Source organism: Bos indicus, chromosome 10 (genome assembly GCF_029378745.1).
Source record: "Bos indicus isolate NIAB-ARS_2022 breed Sahiwal x Tharparkar chromosome 10, NIAB-ARS_B.indTharparkar_mat_pri_1.0, whole genome shotgun sequence".
Lineage (NCBI taxonomy): Eukaryota > Metazoa > Chordata > Mammalia > Artiodactyla > Bovidae > Bos > Bos indicus.
In genome coordinates this window covers 91,829,942-91,850,683 of record NC_091769.1, presented here as the reverse complement: position 1 = coordinate 91,850,683, position 20,742 = coordinate 91,829,942, and the positions used below count along the sequence as shown (strand labels likewise).

Sequence of the window (20,742 nt, the reverse complement as noted above, 5' to 3'; positions counted from 1 at the left end):
GCAGAGGGATAGGATATTTTTAAGCAGAACATTTCTAGGAAAAACTGACGCAAAACTTCCATGGGTAGCACAAAGTTCAAAGAAGGGGGGAATTGAGAAAATCTTTTGTGTTTAAAATTTTGAAGTCACCGACAAACTTTGAGTACACGTTTATCAGTAATAAGGCAGAACCAGCTGTTAATTTTATAAATGAGTTGGTGTGAAGGAACTCAGGGCATCTAGTGTAGACAACCTATTTATCGTAGAATTGTGTTACCATCATGAATTACAAAGTGATGTTGGTGTGAAGTTATATCGATTAGGTTCTGTCAGTTTTATAAAACCATTAATGAGACAAAATAGCCCTCATAGTATAAAATTGAAGAAGGAAAAATGAGACAAAGAATTAAGTTTTATGTAATTACATCCAACTCATTGTGAAATACATTATCTGGAACAAGACTGAGGAAAAGACACAAAAATGAAGTAAACTGATGTAAGTGAGGCTGCTTGCCATGCGGAACTCCATGGATCAGCCTCAGAGATTCAGCAGTAGTAGCACTTGAGAGTTGATTCATATGTGTATATGTGAGCTAAATATTTAGTGTCAATACATACATTCATACAGGGATATATATATACATGCTTAAATAAATAGGCATTAAATAAATAATGGTTTGGAACTGGTTTTATACTTGCTGTGAACTTTATTTTTAAAGCCTTAGGTTTAGAGACTAAACTTTTGGATATAATGGTGTACAATCTTCATTTATGTAAATTCATTTCAGGGGGGTACCTACTTCTAATAGATGACTTTTCTTTTTTTTTTAGGTTTTTTCATCTAGTCCTGATATTAATTATGACCCACATCGCTGGTTAGCAGAGAGCAAGGTAATTAATCTTGGAATCCTAAAGCTTTCATCATGTTTATGACCTTCAAGGCATCCTATTTGTCCTAGTCATGTATTTTGACATGTAACTGAACATAGGAAAGCCTTAATACTTCATTACTGGGAAAGATATCATGGTAATGCATTCATGAAACTGCCATGTTCTTTTAGTTTAATATTTAAAAATTAGCTTAAATATACAGGCATGGAATGAGAGAATAAATGAGAAAGTAAAACTGTTGAAACATTGAAATTTGATTGTCAGACAAATTCCACTACCTTTTCCTTGGGAGAGAAAGCTGAGGTGCATAAAAGTCAGGGAAGCTGTAACCAGTCCTCATTTACGTGTATATATACTTAAATTCTGGTTCTGGAGTGTTAGCTCAAAGCTGCCAAATATCTCTGTGGCTCAAGCAAACCCTTCACCTCTCTGGATGTGTTGTTTTCTCATTTACAAAATGGGAGGAGTAAACTGTGTTCTGAAGATAACTTGGTTGTTTCACGATTCTTTGACATCATGATTTAAATGTAATGGAAGGTAACAAAAAATAGTGTTGAACAATTTGTTAATTTTAACAAAAAGATTCTCCTACACTGTGGGATAGTTTTCAGCTGTCTTCATATATCAGGTCAACCTGGAAATTCATTAATTTAAATATATGGAACATTGTCATCTTATAAGATGTAGATATCTATTTATGAAATTATCAATGCTTAAGCACTTGCATTCCTTTTTAGAATAGTTTTTTTCTGCTTTAAGTTACTAAAATGTTCCATCCTGTTTAAATTCTATATGAAAACCAACTGTACTATAAACCTCACCAATTGTATTCCAACTTAGGATTTTTTTGCATGAAAAAACCTTTAAGTTTTTACAATATCCTTATTTAAAAATATGAGCAAAATGAGGTTTTCATTAAGATACGTGACTTTCTCGGCTTCCATGGTGGTTTAGATGGTAAAGAATCTTCCTGCAGTGTGGGAGATGTGGGTTCCATCCCTGGGTCGGGAAGATCCCTAGAGGAGGAAATGGCAACCCATTCCAGTATTCTCCCTGGAGAATCCCATGGACAGAAGAGCCTGGTGGGCTACAGTCTGTGGGGTTTCAAAGGGTCAAACACGACTGAGTGACACTTTTACTTCTTTTTTGATGTAAAGAAGGGGAGAATGGATTACATGCCATGTCAGATTCACAGTGAACATTCTTACCATTATGCGTATCAGTATCAGTTAGTCGCTCAGTCACGTCCAACTCTTTGTGACCCTACAGACTATAGCCCACCAGGCTCCTCTGTCCGTGGAACTCTCCAGGCAAGAGCACTGGAGTAGGTTGCCATTTCCTTCTCCAGGGCTTCTTCCCAACCCAGGGATCGAACCCAAGTCTCCTGCATTGCAGGAAGATTCTTTACCATCTGAGCCATAGGGGAAGCCCACGATTATGTGTATTAACATTTAAATATAGCCAATCTTGTTCATTTAGCCAAGATTTATTGGTCATGTATTTTTTGTGTACAAACATTGGGGATATGTGTTAGAAAGCCATGGAAGTTAATATGGAAAATGGAATTGTAAACAAATTTTAGATATCCTTGAAATCCTTAATGTGAGTTCTATTGTTATAGAGATAGGTAAACATTGACCTGAGGATACAGAAGAAGGAAGAACTGTGGGGTTTGTGTTGGGAGAATGGAAGGGTGTGATGCTGCCAGCATGTCAGAGAAGGCTTCTGCAAAAATACGTTTCAACTCAGTCGTACAAAACATACGTAGAAGTTCTCCAGTGGGCTAAGTATAACAGTGGCAAAAAGATGAATATTTGAGTCAACAGGGATACAGCCCTGAGATTTGTGAGTAAGGTACAGGTGGGAGGTGGTACGAGAGTTTACTTTAGAAACCAGATAGTCATTAGAGAAGCTTCTTTTTTAAAAAAAATTCTTAATAAGAAATTAACAGTACTGTGATTGAACATTGAAATTTACTTGACCCTATAAAATTTTCTCTCATACTTTCAATACAGTATTCCTGTGTGTACCTCACCATTTTTATAGAAGCCAATCCTGACTTGTATTTATGCTGCTGGCATAGAAATTTTAGAATATACATGTTTTGCTGTCTCAGAATTTTTTAGCTAGAAGTTTGCTGTGCAATAATAAAGCATTTCTCTCTCTTTTTTTTTTTTTTCTTTTCCCAACTCTACAGTTCTGACAACAAGAGCAATGTACTTGGAATTTCCTTTCAAGTTAAAATCTTTATCATTTCTGAACAGAAAGTTTTCACTGCTGTTGTTCAGTTAAATTATGAGAGCCAGAGATGACTCTTAATCATAGCTCTTTAATTTGGGAGCGAGTGAGCTGTTTTCCCTTATCATTTAATGGGGTTGAACTTCCGATCAGACAAGTTTTAATGCTGCATGAGGCAACTGTAGCTCTACAGTGTAAAAAGGTCGTGATAAGCAATACTACGCTGACCAACTGACTAGGGAGGAATTGAATCTATTCACTAGAAAGATGGCTCGGGTTATTGATGGGCTACAGTACTGTAATTCCCGTGAACTATGGCTGGACAGCCCTATACGTATTGAAGATAAGATCTGAAATCAAAGGACAAGAGCTATATGGAAAGTAGAATTGCTATTCAGCTAGTCGATGTTGACGTCTTGCAGTATTAGAAGGACCTCTGATGGCATTTTGTAATTGTTTTCATAAATCTGCCAAATGAATTTCTTCTTTTAGTGTTAATTCTAGAAGAACTAAGACTGGGTGGAAATTGTGTTCCTGTTGCTTTGGTGGCAGTGGTAACATAACATAAACGTGAAACCCGACTGAGATTTGGACCTGGCTCATAGATAAAGTAACCAATGAATCTAATAATAATGCATAACAGAGAGGGAGAGGGCTGAGATGGTTGTTAAGTAAAGCAGGGCGTTCCCATAGACAAGGAATTTGTTTTTGTCGAAAAACCCAGACAAAGCATTTAGAGGCTAAATCTTATTCAGTTTATCTGAGAATTTACTAATTAGCTACTATGCCTCAGTACTCCATTACATGCTGTGAAGATAAGAATGAATTAAATGATCCCCGGACTTCCCTGTTGGTCCAGTGGCTAAGACTTCACCCTCTCAATACAGGGGGTCTGGGTTCCATCCCCTGTCAGGGGACCAGATCCCACATGTCGCAACTAAGACCCAGTTCAGCCAAATAAGTAAATGTTAACAAAAAAAAAAAAAAAGAGAAATGATCCTTCCTCTTAAGGAACATGTTGTCTAGAAAAACTGACACTTCTGTAGAGGGTTTCAATATTAGACGTAAGAGCTGTAACAGGTGAGCAGAAGTTGCCTCGGAGGCAGATGCTGTGGGTAGATCTTGCAGCCAGCCAGGTAAACGGGAAAGAATGTGCATACTGAGTAAACAACCGTAGGAATGGCCTGGAAGAGAAACAGCATGATAAATGCCAAATAAACGCCAGGTGATCTGGCAGTATTACATACACTGTGAAAACGTGAGACAGAGGATGTCAAGGATGAGGCTCCAGAAGGAGGCAGAGTTTAGATCCATCAAGAAGAGCATCATATGCCATTTTAAAAGCTTGGGTCTGCTCTGCATTTGGTGGGGGACCATGAAGGAGTTTTGAACAGGAGAGCCATATGTTCATATTTTAGAAGCATCACTCTGATAGTGATGTGAAAGGTGGATTACAGGTGGGAAGACCAAAGGAAGAAGATCAGTTAAGAGGTCTTTGGTGAGACCCAGGTCTCTGGTTGAGGTAGGGTGAAACTTCTAATTTAGGAAGTTGTAGCAATTCATTGGAAGGGACAGACTCAAGAAATATTTTGATAACAATATGCAAGTAATGTTTAATGTCATGTCAGAGGCTGATGGAGAAGGAGACATCCAGGGATTTCCATTCAGACTAGAAGACCCCAGTCAATGGTTGGTATTGGAATAGATAGGCATGTACAGTCCTAGGTAGCAAGCTAACAGAAGTATTGGAAGAGTTTCCACTACAGGAGTTAATATCCAGAAAGTTTCATCTGAACAGGAAGGCCTAAAGAGAATCAGGGACAAAGGCATAGATCAGAGTTTAGGTTCAAATCATGGAGCGAAACGAGAAGTAGCAAAGACTGTCAGTGAGAAAATAGGGACAGGCCATCAGCTGTAGAGCCAGCAGGCACTCACTTTCAGGATGGACCCACACTACTTGCAAGCATCACTCTTGATCTCAGATCTTAAGTCATCAGTTTACGATAGTAAATAAAAAAGCTGGTGTCACCTACTGCTTATCACAAGACAAGAGCCTTGGTACTCTTGTTTACAGAGCACACTTAATTCTGGGAGGCTGGTATTAATTATTCTCTGAAGGTGCACAAAGGTGAATTGACATGCTTCTTTGGCTATGGAGCTCTTTTCCTTCTTGGCCTTTATCCCACTGTGTTGAAATTCCCACTTACTCTCTTCTTGTTTCTCTAATCTGTAAGCTTTCTGTGGGAACATCTGTGTCTATCCTATTCCTTGTTGCATTGTTAGTACTTACCATAAGTAAGTAACTCAGTCATGTCCGAATCTTTGTGATCCCATGGACTGTAGTCCTCCATGCTCCTCTGTCCATGAAATTCTCCAGGCAAAAATACTGGAGTGGCCTGCCATTTCCTTCTCTGGGGCTCCTGAAGGGAAGGTTAGAATTGGACGCCTCAAGTACAAGGGAGCCCCTGGGGCATGTTCATTATCAGAGTGTTCCTTTCCTTTGTAAAGCACTTCTGACTGCCAGATTGTTTAATTGTGAGCTATTCAGGGCCCATTGCACTTCTGATGTTAATGTATTGAATATGCACCCCAAAGATCTTTCCTTTGGGATAGATGAAATATTCCTAGATGCAGAGAAAGTGCTTACCATGGGCTTGCCTAAATGCTCAATAAGTAGTTTTTATTTTTTTAAGAAAGCATTTAGACTTGCTGCATTTTCCTACTGCATTTACTTCCTCAGGTTAAGTGTCACCAATGAATAAGGAGCAAGCAGGTTAGATTTCAGAAATATATCAGATCTCAAACTGGTATTATTTGATCAATAGTATTTACATTTTAAGGTTATATATCAATATATAAAAAAATATGCTTCCAAGTTATTTAGGGGTTTTCCTATTTGGTATCATCCCAAAGGGGCTTCCCAGTTGGCTCAGTGGTAAAGAATCTGTCTGCCAATGCAGGAGATGCATATTCCATCCCTGTGTCAGAAAGATCCCCTAGAGGAGGAAATTGCAACCCACTCTGCTGTTCTTGCCTGGAGAATTCCATGGACAAAGGAGCCTGGCAGGCTACAGTCAATGGGGTGGCAAAGAGTCAGACATGACTGAACACACATGCACATCATCCCAAAGAGTCACACTTTCTGTAATATAACAAGCTCCGGGAGTTGGTGATGGACAGGGAAGCCTGGCGTGCTGCAGTCCATAGGGTCGCCAAGAGTTGGACACGACTGAGCGACTGAACTGATGTTCTATAACGTGACGAGTACTTGTTTTTCCCTACTGTTTTAGAAATAGTGTAACTGAAGCAGTTTCAGAGATCGTGAAGTTTGACTTTTTATTTTGTAGATGAGAAAGAGATCCTGAGAGTTATGAGTTTTACCTAAGGACATAAAGCTAGTTTCTGAAAAGGGTTTGGGGACCTGGAGCTCTGAACTCTGGGCTACTGTTTTTTTATTCTGATTGTGTGACCTATACTTGAATATAAACTTTATATTTATGAATATTGTCTTTTTAGTGATGTGGATTAAAAAAACTATTATGAGAAGTTTTGTTGTTTTTGTTCAGTTGCTACGTCACGTCCAACTCTTTACAACCCCATGGAGTGCAACACACCAGGCTCCCCTGTCCTTCACTATCTCCTGGAGTTTGCTCCAGTTCATGCCCACTGAGTCAGTGATGCTATCCAATCATCTCATCCTCTGTCTCTCCCTTCTCCTCCTGCCTTCACTCTTTTCTAGCATTAGGGTTTTTTCCAGTGAATCGGTTGTTAACATCAGGTGGCCAAACTATTGGAGCTTCCAATGAATATCAGGAGTGATGTCCTTTAGGATTGACTGGTTGGATCTCCTTGTAGTCCAAGGGGCTCTCAAGGATCTTCTCCAGCACAATTCAAAACCATCAATTCTTCAGCGCTCAGCTTTCTTTATAGTCCAGCTCTCACATCCGTACATGACTACTGGAAAAACCATAGCTTTGACTAGATGGACCTTGGTCAGCAAAGTGACATCTGCTTTTTAAAGTGCTGTCTAGGTTTGTCATTGGACTCACTGTATTTAATTCTTGTTGAAGGTTGCAAATGATCATCTAGTATTTTATTCTTCCAGTGTCAACAGCAAAATGTGATACAGATACTCAGGTATCTTCTTATGGTGGAAATATCCTTTAGGTCATACACAGGGAACTCACTCAGTTTAATTGGCGGAATTATTTTGTATTTTCTAAAATGAACTATAAATATAGGTATATTTCTTCTAGATGATATTCAAACCAAATAAAAAAGTAGAAAGTTTTATTGAAAGAATTACATTTTGAGGTTGATTTCAATTTTAATTTTGCAGTTCTGGGTTAATTCTTATTTTGGTAACCTAGCACATTCTAAAAAATTACTATCCTTTTTATCTCTGGTTCTTTTAATGAAAGAAGCATGGTAGTTAAAAGCAACAAAGTTATGGTTCCTGATCTTATTGCTAACTCTATCAACTATAATCTTTTTATTTGAATTTTCTATTTTTAGCTTTGAGTCATTCCTTAATGACTTCTGGTATATTATTCCACTAAAGCTCACTAGAGGATTCGTACAGATTTAAAATATCACTGTGATTGTTTTACTAGATACTTAAAAATATTCCCACCTAGTTGCAAGCTGTCAACTAAGGAGGTTAAAAAAAAAAAAACAAAAACCGATTTAAAGTTTTTTGCCCTATTTTTGTTTACTTAGCAATATTTGTTGATATAGTTAAATAAATGAGCCTATTATGTAATCTGTAAGATACTCTTGTGAGTGGTTAAATAGAATGGCGTTTGCACTGTAATTTATAGCCTTGTCATCTAATTATTGTTTGGAATTGGTGAAGTTATTCCTATACTGTGTTCCATGCTGTTTCTCTAAGATACTTAATGAAAGGTAATGGGTATTTCTCTAACAAACTGTGATTCTCTTAATTGATGATTGGTTGGTTAAATTTCTGTAAATCAATTTGTTTTCTAGGATTAACAATATATTGTGCATACTTACTCAACTCATAACAAGCATCTAACTATGACCTGTTTTTAATTTTGTATGGCAGTCGAATAAAGGCTCAACAGGAATTAACTAAAGCTGTAGGTCTTATTGTACTAGTTGGCTAGGGCTGCCGTAAGAAAACTGCTGTGAGTCAAACAACAGATATTTCTCACAGTTCTGTGGCCTAGAATTCCAAGGTCACTCAGTGCTAGAACTGATTTCTGGTGAGACTTCTTGCCTCCTAGACAGTCATCTTTCATGTGGGGGCTATGGCCATGGTTGGAAGAGCTGAAGGTTAGGAGTCAAAGAGTGTCTCTTCTTTAGAGAACAGTACCCTTAAGACCTCATTTAACCTTAATTACTTCCCTAAAGTCCCTGTGTCTTTGGTTAGGGTTTTAACATGATTTTGAGGGGAGTATAATTCAGTCAATAACACAGATCAAACCTGATTATAGATTTGTTTCAGATAACTTTTTGTTATTCTGTTTTTATCAGAACCAGTAGGAGTATTGTTATGATAAAACAGAATTTTTTTTTTTTTGGTATTCTCTCTTAACAACAGGCCAAAGATTGGAATGGAATAAGGAATAGGTAGGAAACCATTGAGAAAAAGGAAATTGAAGGTATTATTTACATTTGCTATTAAATCATTGAGAAAGAACAGATTAAACTAGATGGAAGCTAGTGATCCCCAGGGACTCATTCTGTTTGGACCACTTGAGTGTTAAAAAATTGAATTGGTAGTGAATATTTTTTAAAAAATCAAGTAAGTGCATATTACCACATGGAATTTGTTTTCCTTCTGAGGCATAAGAAGATCTAATAATGCTAGGATTTCATTTTTTCGTGGTATAAAACAGAATTAAGAAGAACCATGGATATGACAGCACATCAGAAGTAGTGTCCTTCTTGCCCTTGTGTTTTGCAACATAGTAGCCTGAATGGAACTTTTCAAGAAATACAAAAGGGAACATATTTTCTGTATACTTGACACTCGTCTTTGGTAGGTATAAAGGCATAATCACTACAAACAATTTGGTGTTCATGTTTTTAGTCCTATTTTGGTTTGATGGGCTGAGCTGCAATCATTTTCGACAAAATTTATGTTTTTTAAATTACTTTATATGCCTGTCCCTTCCTTTTGAATCTTTGACATTGAGGATATCCACCTTGTTATAATATTTTCTTTCTTTGGGGTTCAGTTGCCCCAGACTCATATTTTCCTCCTAAATTTCCATTTATGTCCTCAGTTTTTATTTTGGAGTTTCACTTGTGTTTATCTCTTCTAAACCCGCTTCTCTTCTCTCTGTAGATATTCTTTAGGGGCCATTTTATCTGTTCCTATGCCTTTAACTTCCTTTACACTATTGATTTTTTAGTTTGTATCTCTTGACCATATCTCTTGAGCTTTAGATCTATATATCCAATTATTAGCTATACTTCTGTGTGTTTTGATCCTAACTTCAGTCTAATTCAGCCTAATTTAACTTCTTAACCCCTTAATCTTTGCTTTTTCTAGGTTTCCTGTTTTAGTTTATTAAGCTAAAAATTGGCCGTCAATGCCAATTCCTCCTTCTTCCTTACCCCCATTACATTTAAGTCTCATATACAAACGGTTTGGTCCAGTCCTTATTATCGTTTTTCACTTGTTTGGAGTACTGTAACAGCCTCTTGGCTTCCTGATATTTTCTCCACTCTATCTAGAGAGTATGCTTTCTAAAGAACGGTCAGTTCACTTCCTTGTCTCATATTTGTGGTTAGATGGGGATGATGGTATATCTCTCACCCTCACGCTGACTGTGTTTTCTTCCTAAATGCATTAGTAGAAAGTGATCCTTTAATCTGGCAGAATTGATTATCTTTTCTGGCTTTCTGTGCTGTGAAATTTAATTTTTTTCTTTTTCTATGACTCCAGATCAGAAGGTTGCGTGTGCAAGAGTATTTCAAAGTGGATATTGGGAAATGAAGCAGACTTAATTAAATTTCTACAGTCATAATTGGAAGTTCCATCCTCATATAAGTTGAGGACTTCCTGTATTTCAGTTCAGCTCAGTCATGTCCAAGTCTTCGATCACATGAACCGTAGCATGCCAGGCCTCCCTGTCCACCACCAACTCCCGGAGTTCACCCAAACCCATGTTCATTGAGTCGGTGATGCCATCCAACCATCTCATCCTCTGTCGTCCCCTTCTCCTCCTGCCTTCAATCTTTCCCAGCATCAGGGTCTTTTCCAGTGAGTCAGCTCTTCGCATCAGGTGGCCAAAGTATTGGAGTTTCAGCTTCAACATCAGTCCTTCCAGTGAACACCCAGGACTGATCTCCTTTAGGATGGACTGGTTGGCAGTGATTTTGGAGCCCCCTGAAATAAAGTCTGTCACTGTTTCCACTGTATTTCTTTAATACACTGTTTCCTGTATTTATCTAGTGACATACAGATAAGACAAAGGCCTACAAATTGTACAGCAAGTACTATAGTCAGATCTCATCTCTGCAGGGTGATATAACTTTAGCTTTTGTTGATCTATCTCCTCCCCCCTTTTATTTTTTATTAAATAATAGCTAAATTGAGATATAAAACTGACCTATTTAGAGTTACCATTTAGTAGTTTTTAGTATATTCACAGAGAGGTGCAGCCATCACTACATGAATTTTGGAACATTTTCATTACCCCCAAAAGACAATCTGTACCATTAGCCATCAGGTTCTTAACATATCTGCCCATCCCACCCTCCTGGTAGCACTAGTCAGTAAGTAATCTGCTTTTATCTCTATAGATTTGTCTGTTCTGGACATGTACTATCACTGAAGTGAAGTGAATGTCCAACTCTTGGACCCCATGGACTGTAGCCTGCCAGGCTCCTCTGTCCATGGGATTTTCCAGGCAAGATTACTGGAGTGGGTTGCCATTTCCTTTTCCAGGGGATCTTCCCAACCCAGGGATTAAACCTGCTAAATGAATCTATCACAGCTACTTTTAATAAACTGGGGCATGTCCAAACAGCGTTTTAGACTTCTGGAGGCTTAGAATATTCTTGCTTATGATATGTACTATTCAGGGAGATTGTCTGTTAGCTTAATCACATTTACCCTTCTAGTTCACAGCTTCCACTATTTTGCTTCTTATTGAGGTGAAGACTGTTTAGATTATTTAAAGTCAACTAGCAGGTGGATCGGAGAAGGCAGTGGCACCCCACTCCAGTACTCTTGCCTGGAAAATCCCACGGACGGAGGAGCCTGGTGGGCTACAGTCCATGGGGTCGCTAAGAGTCGGACACGACTGAGTGACTTCACTTTCACTTTCATGCATTGGAGAAGGAAATGGCAAGCCACTCCAGTGTTCTTGCCTTGAGAATCCCAGGGATGGGGGAGCCTGGTGGGCTGCCATCTATGGGGTTGCATAGAGTCGGACACAACTGAAGTGACTTAGCAGCAGCAGCTGGATGGTACTCTCACTTGGGAACATCATAAGACCCAACTGAAGTTTTGTTATACTAAATGTGAAAGTTCTTTTCTCATCCCTGCTTTAAATATTTAAATATTAGTGTTTGTGAGGTTAGAGTCTTTGGAAAAGAGAGTTGCTTTAATTAAATTTCCTAGTTTTAAATATGGAAAAATGCTGACTTGATCTGACTCATGCTGTATAAAATCTCTCTCTCTACCTGATTAGCAAGACCCTTGGGTATATACACTTTTAGAAACAAAGTTTAGGAATTTTATCTTATTTTTTAATCCCTGAAATAACATTCTCTTTTATAAAAAGTTTTTCTAGGTCTATTGTGGAGTGCTTTGGATTTTCAAATATTTGTACTAAGCTAATTAGGGGATTAATTGTATTGCAACATGAAGTTTAATAGGCTAAACTTTCTGTGGTATTGCCTTTCCAAAGATGATAGAGCATACCAAGTATTTTATAAAAATCCAAGAAAATAATTTTCTGCACGAGCTTTTAACTGATATAAACCATTATGCAAATTTAAACATTATGGGTAATTTAAAATTTTGCTTAACTTCATTAGTTATTGTCTGAATTTAGATTATCATGACTTTGTCATGTTTTGGAATGCTACTGTTTTCTAGATTTTTAAAAATTAGAATAAATGTCATATTTTTAGACTAAACTTCAGTGGCTCTGTGAGGAGCTGAAGGAGAGAGAAAATAGAGAGAAAAGTCTACGGCACCAGCTGATGTTGTGCAGACAGCAACTCAAGAATGTGACTGAGAACAAGGAAGCTGAGCTTCAGTGTCTCTTTGAACAGATAGAAAGACAGGAGCAACTTCTGGAAGAAATACACCGAGAGAAGAGAGGTATGTTAATTGCTCTTTCTCTTTTATTTTTCTTTGTTTATGTTCATGAAATCTTAGGGTTGGGAGAAAAATATTCTGTTTCTCTTGCCTTCAGTTTGAACTACAAAATCTCCAAATTCTTCTCCTTTTCTCGTCTCTTGTCTCCTTATCTTCATTTTTGGGTCTGAAAGAGAGAACTGTTTCTCCTTGAGAATTTCTCCTTTAGCTCCTGTATCCCTGCTGCATACATTTCTGTCTTTTGGCCGTTTGCAAATGCTAATTAGGTAAGTCATGTTTATTCTTCCCTAGTAAGATGCTAAAATTTATATTTTACTTCACTAAAATACCCATTCACTCAATTAATATTTACTTTGTATCTATTTTCCCAAATTATTGAAGTTGTCAAATTTATTGACTTAAAGTTTTTTGTAATAGCCCCTTTTTAATTCTTTTAGTTTCTGTAAGATCTATGCTGATGTCTCTTGTTATATTCCTGGTATTGTTAATTTGTTTCTGTTCTTTTGTTTGTATAAGTCTTGCTGGGGGTTTTATTAATTTTGTTACTATTTTCAAAGAAACAGCCTTTGATTTTTAATTTTTTCTATTATTTGTCTTTTTAGTGTTTTATTGATCTATATTGTCATTTTTATTTCCTTTCTTTTACTTCTTTTGTACATCATTTGTTTTTCTCCTGGATTCATAAGTTGGAAACTTTATTTTAATCTTTATGTTTCTCAATGTAGTCATTTAAAATTGTAAATTTCCATCTTAGTAATACTTGAAGTGCATTTCACAAATTCTGATGTATTGTCCTTTTATTATTACTTAGTTTCATTTAGAAGATATTTCCCTTGTGATTTCTTCTCTGACATGTGGAATTTTTTTTTTTAAAGAAGTTTACTACTTAGTTTCCAATTATGTAGAATTTTATAGATATTATCAGTTTCTAAACTTGGTACCCTTGCAGTTGTAAAACATACTCCATGATTTCAATTCTTTTCTGAGACTTGTTTTATTGCCCGAAATGTGGTCTCTGTTAGTAAATTTTCCATGTGCACTTGAAAATAAGTTATGTTCTGCATTTATTGTGAAATGTTCTATGAAAGTCACTTATGCTAAATTGTTTCACATTGTTCTGCATTTCCGGTGGTTTCTATATGCCTACTGATATTGATTATTTCTATCAATAACTGATAGAGGATTTTTTTCTATCAATAACTGATAGAGATATCCAGCTATTTTGAGTGTGTGAATTTTTTTTCCTCCAAATGTTTCGAAACTCTGTTGTTAGATCCCATTTTGATATTGATTGTGGAAATGCATCTAATTAGGAGCCTATTTTAACAGTCTCAATAAAAGCAAAAGAGGGACTGACAGAGGACATTAGTAGTGGCAACAAATGTAAGATACTGTTGAGGAATTAGTGCAAGATTGAACAATGTAGGTGAATGAGAGAAGAGTCACAGGATACTCAAGGTCTTAGTGCTTTTGCCGTTGGGAGAAATAGAATGTTGGGAAAGAGGGGCTGATTTGTTGGGAGACCAAAAAGGATCATGTTTTGTCTATTCTTTAAAAATTATAAAAAGTAAAAGTCTCAGGAATACCCAAACTTTTGTGATAGAGGGATGATATGGTAATTTTTTGACTTGCGGGTATAAGATGTATGAGTGCTCTCTGTGATCCAGAAATAATGAGGACGTAATATGGATAATAGACCCGTTCAACTTCAGCTTCTTCAGCGTTACTGGAGAAGCTGAAGTTGAATGGTTCTATGAAGACCTACAAGACCTTTTAGAACTAACACCCAAAAAAGATGTTGTTTTCATTATAGGGGACTGGAATGCAAAAGTAGGAAGTCAAGAAACACCTGGAGTAACAGGCAAATTTGGCCTTGGAATACGGAATGAAGCAGGGCAAAGACTAATAGAGTTTTGCCAAGAAAAGGCACTGGTCATAACAAACACCTCTTCCAACAACACAAGAGAAGACTCTATACATGGACATCACCAGATGGTCAACACCGAAATCAGACTGATTATATTCTTTGCAGCCAAAGATGGAGAAGCTCTGTACAGTCAACAAGACCAGGAGCTGACTGTGGCTCAGACTGTGAACTCCTTTTTGCCAAATTCAGACTTAAATTGAAGAAAGTAGGGAAAACCACTAGACCATGCAGGTATGACTTAAATCAAATCCCTTACGATTATACAGTGGAAGTGAGAAATAGATTTAAGGGCCTAGATCTGATAGATAGAGTGCCTGATAAACTATGGAATGAGGTTTGTGACTTTGTACAGGAGACAGGGATCAAGACCATTCCCATAGAAAAGAAATGCAAAAAAGCAAAATGGCTGTATGGGGAGGCCTTACAAATAGCTGTGAAAAGAAGAGAAGCGAAAAGCAAAGGAGAAAAGGAAAGATAAAAACATCTGAATTCAGAGTTCCAAAGAATAGCAAGAAGAGTAAGAAAGACTTCTTCGGTGATCAATGCAAAGAAATAGAGGAAAACAACAGAATGAGAAAGACTGGGATCTCTTCAAGAAAATCAGAGATACCAAAGGAACATTTCATGCTAAGATGAGCTCGATAAAGGACAGAAATGGTATGGACCTAACAAAAGCAGAAAATATTAAGAAGAGAAGGCAAGAATACACAGAAGAACTGTACAAAAAAGATCTTCACAACCCAGATAATCACGATGATGTGATCACTGACCTAGAGCCAGACATCCTGGAATGTGAAGTCAAGTGGGCCTTAGAAAGTATCACTACGAACAAAGCTAGTGGGGGTGATGGAATTCCAATTGAGCTATTTCAAATCCTGAAAGATGATGCTGTGAAAGTGCTGCATTTAATATGCCAGCAAATTTGGAAAACTCAGCAGTGGCCACAGGACTGGAAGAGGTCAGTTTTCATTCCAATCCCAAAGAAAGGCAATGCCAAAGAGTGCTCAAACTACCGTACAACTGCACTCATCTCACATGCTAGTAAAGTAATGCTCAAAATTCTCCAAGCCAGGCTTCAGCAATATGTGAACCGTGAACTTCCTGATGTTCAAGCTGGTTTTCGAAAAGGCAGAGGAACCAGAGATCAAATTGCCAACATCCACTGGATCATGGAAAAAGCAAGAGAGTTCCAAAAAAACATCTATTTCTGCTTGACTGACTATGCCAAAGCCTTTGACTGTGTGGATCACAATAAACTGTGGAAAATTCTGAAAGAGATGGGAATACCAGATCACCTGATCTGCCTCTTGAGAAATTTGTATGCAGGTCAGGATGCAACAGTTAGAACTGGACATGGAACAACAGACTGGTTCCAAATAGGAAAAGGAGTTCATCAAGGCTGTATGTTGTCACCCTGTTTATTTAACTTATATGCAGCATACATCATGAGAAACGCTGGACTGGAAGAAACACAAGCTGGAATCAAGATTGCTGGGAGAAATATCAATAACCTCAGATATGCAGATGACACTACCCTTACGGCAGAAAGTGAAGAGGAACTAAAAAGCCTCTTGATGAAAGTGAAAGTGGAGAGTAAAAAGTTGGCTTAAAGCTCAACATTCAGAAAACTAAGATCATGGCATCTGGTCCCACCACTTCATGGGAAATAGATGGGGAAAGAGTAGAAACAGTGTCAGACTTTATTTTCCTGGGCTCCAAAATCACTACGGATGGTGACTGCAGCCATGAAATTAAAAGACGCTTGCTCCTTGGAAGGAACGTTATGAGCCACATAGATAGCATATTCAAAAGCAGAGACATTACTTTGCCAACAAAGGTTCGTCTAGTCAAGGCTATGGTTTTTCCTGTGGTCATGTATGGATGTGAGAGTTGGACTGTGAAGAAGGGTGAGCGCCGAAGAATTGATGCTTTTGAACTGTGGTGTTGGAGAAGACTCTTGAGAGTCCCTTGGACTGCAAGGAGATCCAACCAGTCCATTCTGAAGGAGATCAGCCCTGGATTTCTTTGGAAGGAATGATACTAAAGCTGAAACTCCAGTCCTTTGGCCACCTCATGTGAAGAGTTGACTCATTGGAAAAGACTCTGATGCTGGGAAGGATTGGGGGCAAGAGGAGAAGGGGACGACAGAGGATGAGATGGCTGGATGGCATCACTGACTCGATGGACGTGAGTCTGAGTGAACTCCTGGAGTTGGTGATAGACAGGGAGGCCTGGCGTGCTGCAATTCATGGGGTCGCAAAGAGTCGGACATGACTGAGTGACTGATCTGATCTGATCTGAATATGGATAATGAACAACAAGCCAAGCCTGTTATAGTTGCATACGTACACATGTATTATTAGGAAGATAAGTGTTTTCTTCTGTTTTCTGGGCTATTTTAGGGCTGTAGGTTGGAGCTAGGGTGTTCCAAAAGGAGATGAAATCTACTGAGAAGTTATTGTCATGGACCTCTTAGAAGTTTAGTAGTTGTTGACTTAGAAATTCTTCATTGTTATGAATGGCAGCAAAGAAAAGAGTAGAGAGATATAAACTGCAGCAGAGAAGATTTAGCTATGATATTTTAACTTGTTTAAGTAGTTATTTTTAGTAATTTCTTAATAAACCAACCACTGCCTACCTTCTTAATATTCTGATAGCTCACTGCTCCTGTGTGTGGCAGTTTTCCTAGGTAAGAATACATGCTTTGAAACTATGAGGTCTACTAAAAGCTAAAATTTTTGTACATGTTAGAGGCATTTCTTTTGTCAGAGACCCTTAGAAGGAGGGATATCTATATGGTATGATTTAGCTCCCTTCTTGCTTATGAAATGCTGATTAGTATGAACAAATATAGCAGATAACTTTATTAAAACATTTTTTTCTTAAACTGAAATTGTAAACTCTTAATTAAACAAAGAACCCATCTTTGCTTTCCAGGCACTTTATGATTGTGACTGACTATTTAGTGTACATCATTTTTCTTTCTGAAGTAATTAAAAATTCACATGGCCTCTTAAATTCCTTTCCCTTAAAGATGAAATTTTGTCTTCTTACCCAGTTTCTCTTTTGGGTAGGTCACGTGCTTATTGGGCTTTGTTGGAGTCACTGGGATCTTCATCCATTCCCTCCACTCTGACAGATGCAGTGCCTAGAAAGGCGACATTCTTGGTAGCCTGCACTGTGAATCCAGGCTCTCAGATCTGTCCTTTCCTGTCGTATACCATTTATTGCGACTGTAATACATGTAATGATGAAATAAAGCATTATGAACAGCCTCTTTACAAGGGAGTTACCTTTTCTGAATAAAGGGAAAGGTACTAATGGAATGTGGAAGAAGGGAAATAGTCCTTCAGCTACTTCAGAAGGTATATTTTTGCAGCAGAGGACTGTCGCTCAGGTTGTTTGTTTGATTATTTCTTATGAGCACCTGTTTGTTGGAATAGCAATGAAGTGGGCTGGCAAGTGGGCAGTGGGAAAGGTTGCATCATTGCCGTACCTTTGTTTTTTTCCCTTAGTTCAGCTGTTTTAAGTCTTATGTTAGCATAGACTGTGGCTGTGGCCAGCATTCAGAGGACTGTCTTGGGACAGAAACATCTTGTTTCTTGCCTCAGTGAGTTTGGGGATGACACACAATTGAGAAATGTGTTTAGTTGAGTGTATCCACTGGATGGAGTTTCTATGAAGGTAGTGATTTCGTTATTTTGTTCAACACTATGTACCCCAGTGCCTGAGAAGAACTTGGCACATGATAGATACGTCAAATGTTTGCTGAATGAGTGAATGGATGAAAGAACATTAAAGGGGCACAGTTGATAAGGGAGCCATAACATCTGTGTTCAGTGAAAGAAAAAAACACAATGTACATTCCAAAATGAATTCTGCAAAACCAAATTGCAAATCAGCAAATATTTGGCAGACGTTAAGTAATTTAATTAGAGTGGTTTGCATTTTTGTTATGGCACTTTGGGATTAGGTAACAGTATTTGCCTTTCCTAATATTTCAGTTATGTATTCCATTTTACAGCAGAAGTATTTAAGCCATTTATATTTTTATTCATTTTGTGATCATATTTTCTAGGAGATTCCTGATTCATTTAAAGCATGCTGTAATGTTATTAGTAGTCATTCTTGTCTCCTTTTGTACTATAACGTGGGGTAGCTCTCTGGTATTGCACGTGAAAAGAAATTTTAATACCTGAGTATCAAAAAGAAAATAAACAATATAAAACATGTTGCTTATATCTAAAGTAGTTTCAGTCCTTAACAGTAGAATGAATATAACTTTTAGAGTATAATTTCTATTTGCTACTGATCATAGAGAAGCTTAAGCGTGATTATAAATGTTGAGTAGAAGGATCCAGGAATGGGAGATGTTGAATAGGTGAAAGAAAGGTTAATTGGTATAGCAGGAACCCAGAAGATGTGAGAGTGAGTGGGGTCAAAAGTAAAGGTAGAGAAATGAATCTTAGAAAGAACAAGGAGAAAACATAGACATTTCTTCTTCCATTACTGTTTTAGTACTTTGAATACATTGCTGTTTTGGGTAGTTTAATTTATCACAGTAAGTTTTGTAATGGTTTCCTTATTTTGACTGTTAGCTCCTCAACATTTGTGATTGGATATAATTAATCTTTGCCTTGTATATATTCAATGCCTGTTTGGAGAAGAGGATGCAAGGAATGAGCCAAAGCTACTGGATTTGCCGTGTTAGACTTTGGAAGACCTGTTTTAGTAGAAGCCTTAGGAATTTAAAGCCAAAACGTTTCTCATAGTTTTTTTGTTTGCTTGCTTGTTTTGTAAAATATCCAAAGGATGATTAACACTTGTCATTCAAGGAATAGAGTCAGCTTAGTGATGAAACTGGTACACTGTATATTCCTATATATGGCTCTGAGGATGAGTATTTTTACTATATGATAGAGATATGATTTAGTATTTTTCAGTTTTATGAAACTTTTATTCTATTCAAGGCACGTCCACAGGTTCTCATCTACGTGATTCGCTTCCACCAGTAGTGATCTCAGTTTTTTAAGGATTTTCCTTTGATTTCCCAGTGTTCTGAATAACTCCTTTTAACTATTTTCTCTGTTTTCCCTTGTCCTTTTTCTGAATTTTTGTACCATTTCTGTGTTGATGGCAGAATAAAGAACAATTTCTTAGAATTCATTTTTGGGACAAATACAAGGGCGGGACCTGTGAACCGAAAGCATCTTTCCTGGAGTGAAAATGAAGAGTACTTTCGCTCCAGTACTCTTTCCTAGTATAGGGAAACATGGGGTTGTATCATTTATGCTGTGTGTGTGCATTATGTATTTATTGGTTAAGTTTTTCTCCTACTTGTGATTCATAGTTTATTTCCCACATTGTTTCAAGCGATTTTTTTTTATTTGTCTCATTGAAAGAATATTTGGCAGTCATGCAACTTATACAAATGTTAGTCATTATCTAGTCTAAGAGCTAGGAAAACCAACTTTTTTCTATTGCATGTCAGAGTATAATTAAGCATTCTAAATTAAGAGATAATCTCTAAGTGTAATGTAATTTATTTGGATTCTGGTTAATTAAAAAGAATCTATTTAGCACTTTATTTTACATTTCACCAGTTTGTTTAGAAGTTCAGTGATCTTGATCATTATAGATAATGAAAGAATTTTAATTGATTGAGGAAATTATTTAAACTTACTAAACTATTATTTTGTTTAATGTGAAGTCATATCTTCCCTCATGTATTTTCAGATTTTCTTCATAATTATTTTCAAAAACCAATTGAGAAACAGTGGGTTTTAAAAAAATTATATCCACTACTTGAGTAAAATCAGAAGTTTGTTTTAATCTTAGTCCTTGTTTTTGCTTATATATGTTTCATTATAATAATTTTATTTCTCATGTGTTTAGTGTTATTTAAAACCCAGCCAGGCCAACAGGTCAACTGGGATTGAAATTAAACTTCATGGATTAAATGTGCCTAATACCAGAATTGAATAAATTAATGATATGCAGATCTAAACAGGTATCAACTTTGATTGACTCTGTAACAACATTCATATTGTTACTGAGTAAATTTACAATAGAAAGTTATGGCTAATTATTCTTTAATTATCTCCAACCCACCTGCCTATCTGTGTAATGGGCCTATTCTTGTACTACTTCTATTGGCTAATTAATTTGGAAAACAAACATTTTCAATGCTTTCAGTTACATAGTTAGCAACAGTGAAGCATTGAATGTAGAATTCAGATATTTAAAGTTACATTTTTCCTCTCCTAAATTATTGGATGTATTTTTATATTCTGGAATGTATTCTAGAAAATCCATAAATTTTAAGTATACTCTACAAATGAATTTTAGATTTTCTTTTTTGATCTTTTCATAGATTGTCTGTATTATTTTCTACTGTTTC

General features: G+C 37.0%; 1 protein-coding gene across 12 annotated transcripts in view; it reads left to right on the top strand.

Annotated features, from left to right (window-relative positions):
* The window catches only part of CEP128 (centrosomal protein 128), a 483,641-nt gene that overhangs the window by 201,820 nt on the left and 261,079 nt on the right, over positions 1–20,742 (top strand). For 11 of the 12 annotated variants that reach the window (XM_070797945.1, XM_070797947.1, XM_070797949.1 and 8 more), the window contains 2 exons: positions 811–870; positions 12,226–12,418. In XM_070797945.1, the coding sequence (XP_070654046.1) occupies positions 811–870; positions 12,226–12,418 (253 nt within the window). Of the gene's footprint in view, positions 1–810; positions 871–12,225; positions 12,419–14,228; positions 14,543–20,742 lie in introns of those variants that run through there. The other variant, XM_070797950.1, reaches the window with a different exon arrangement.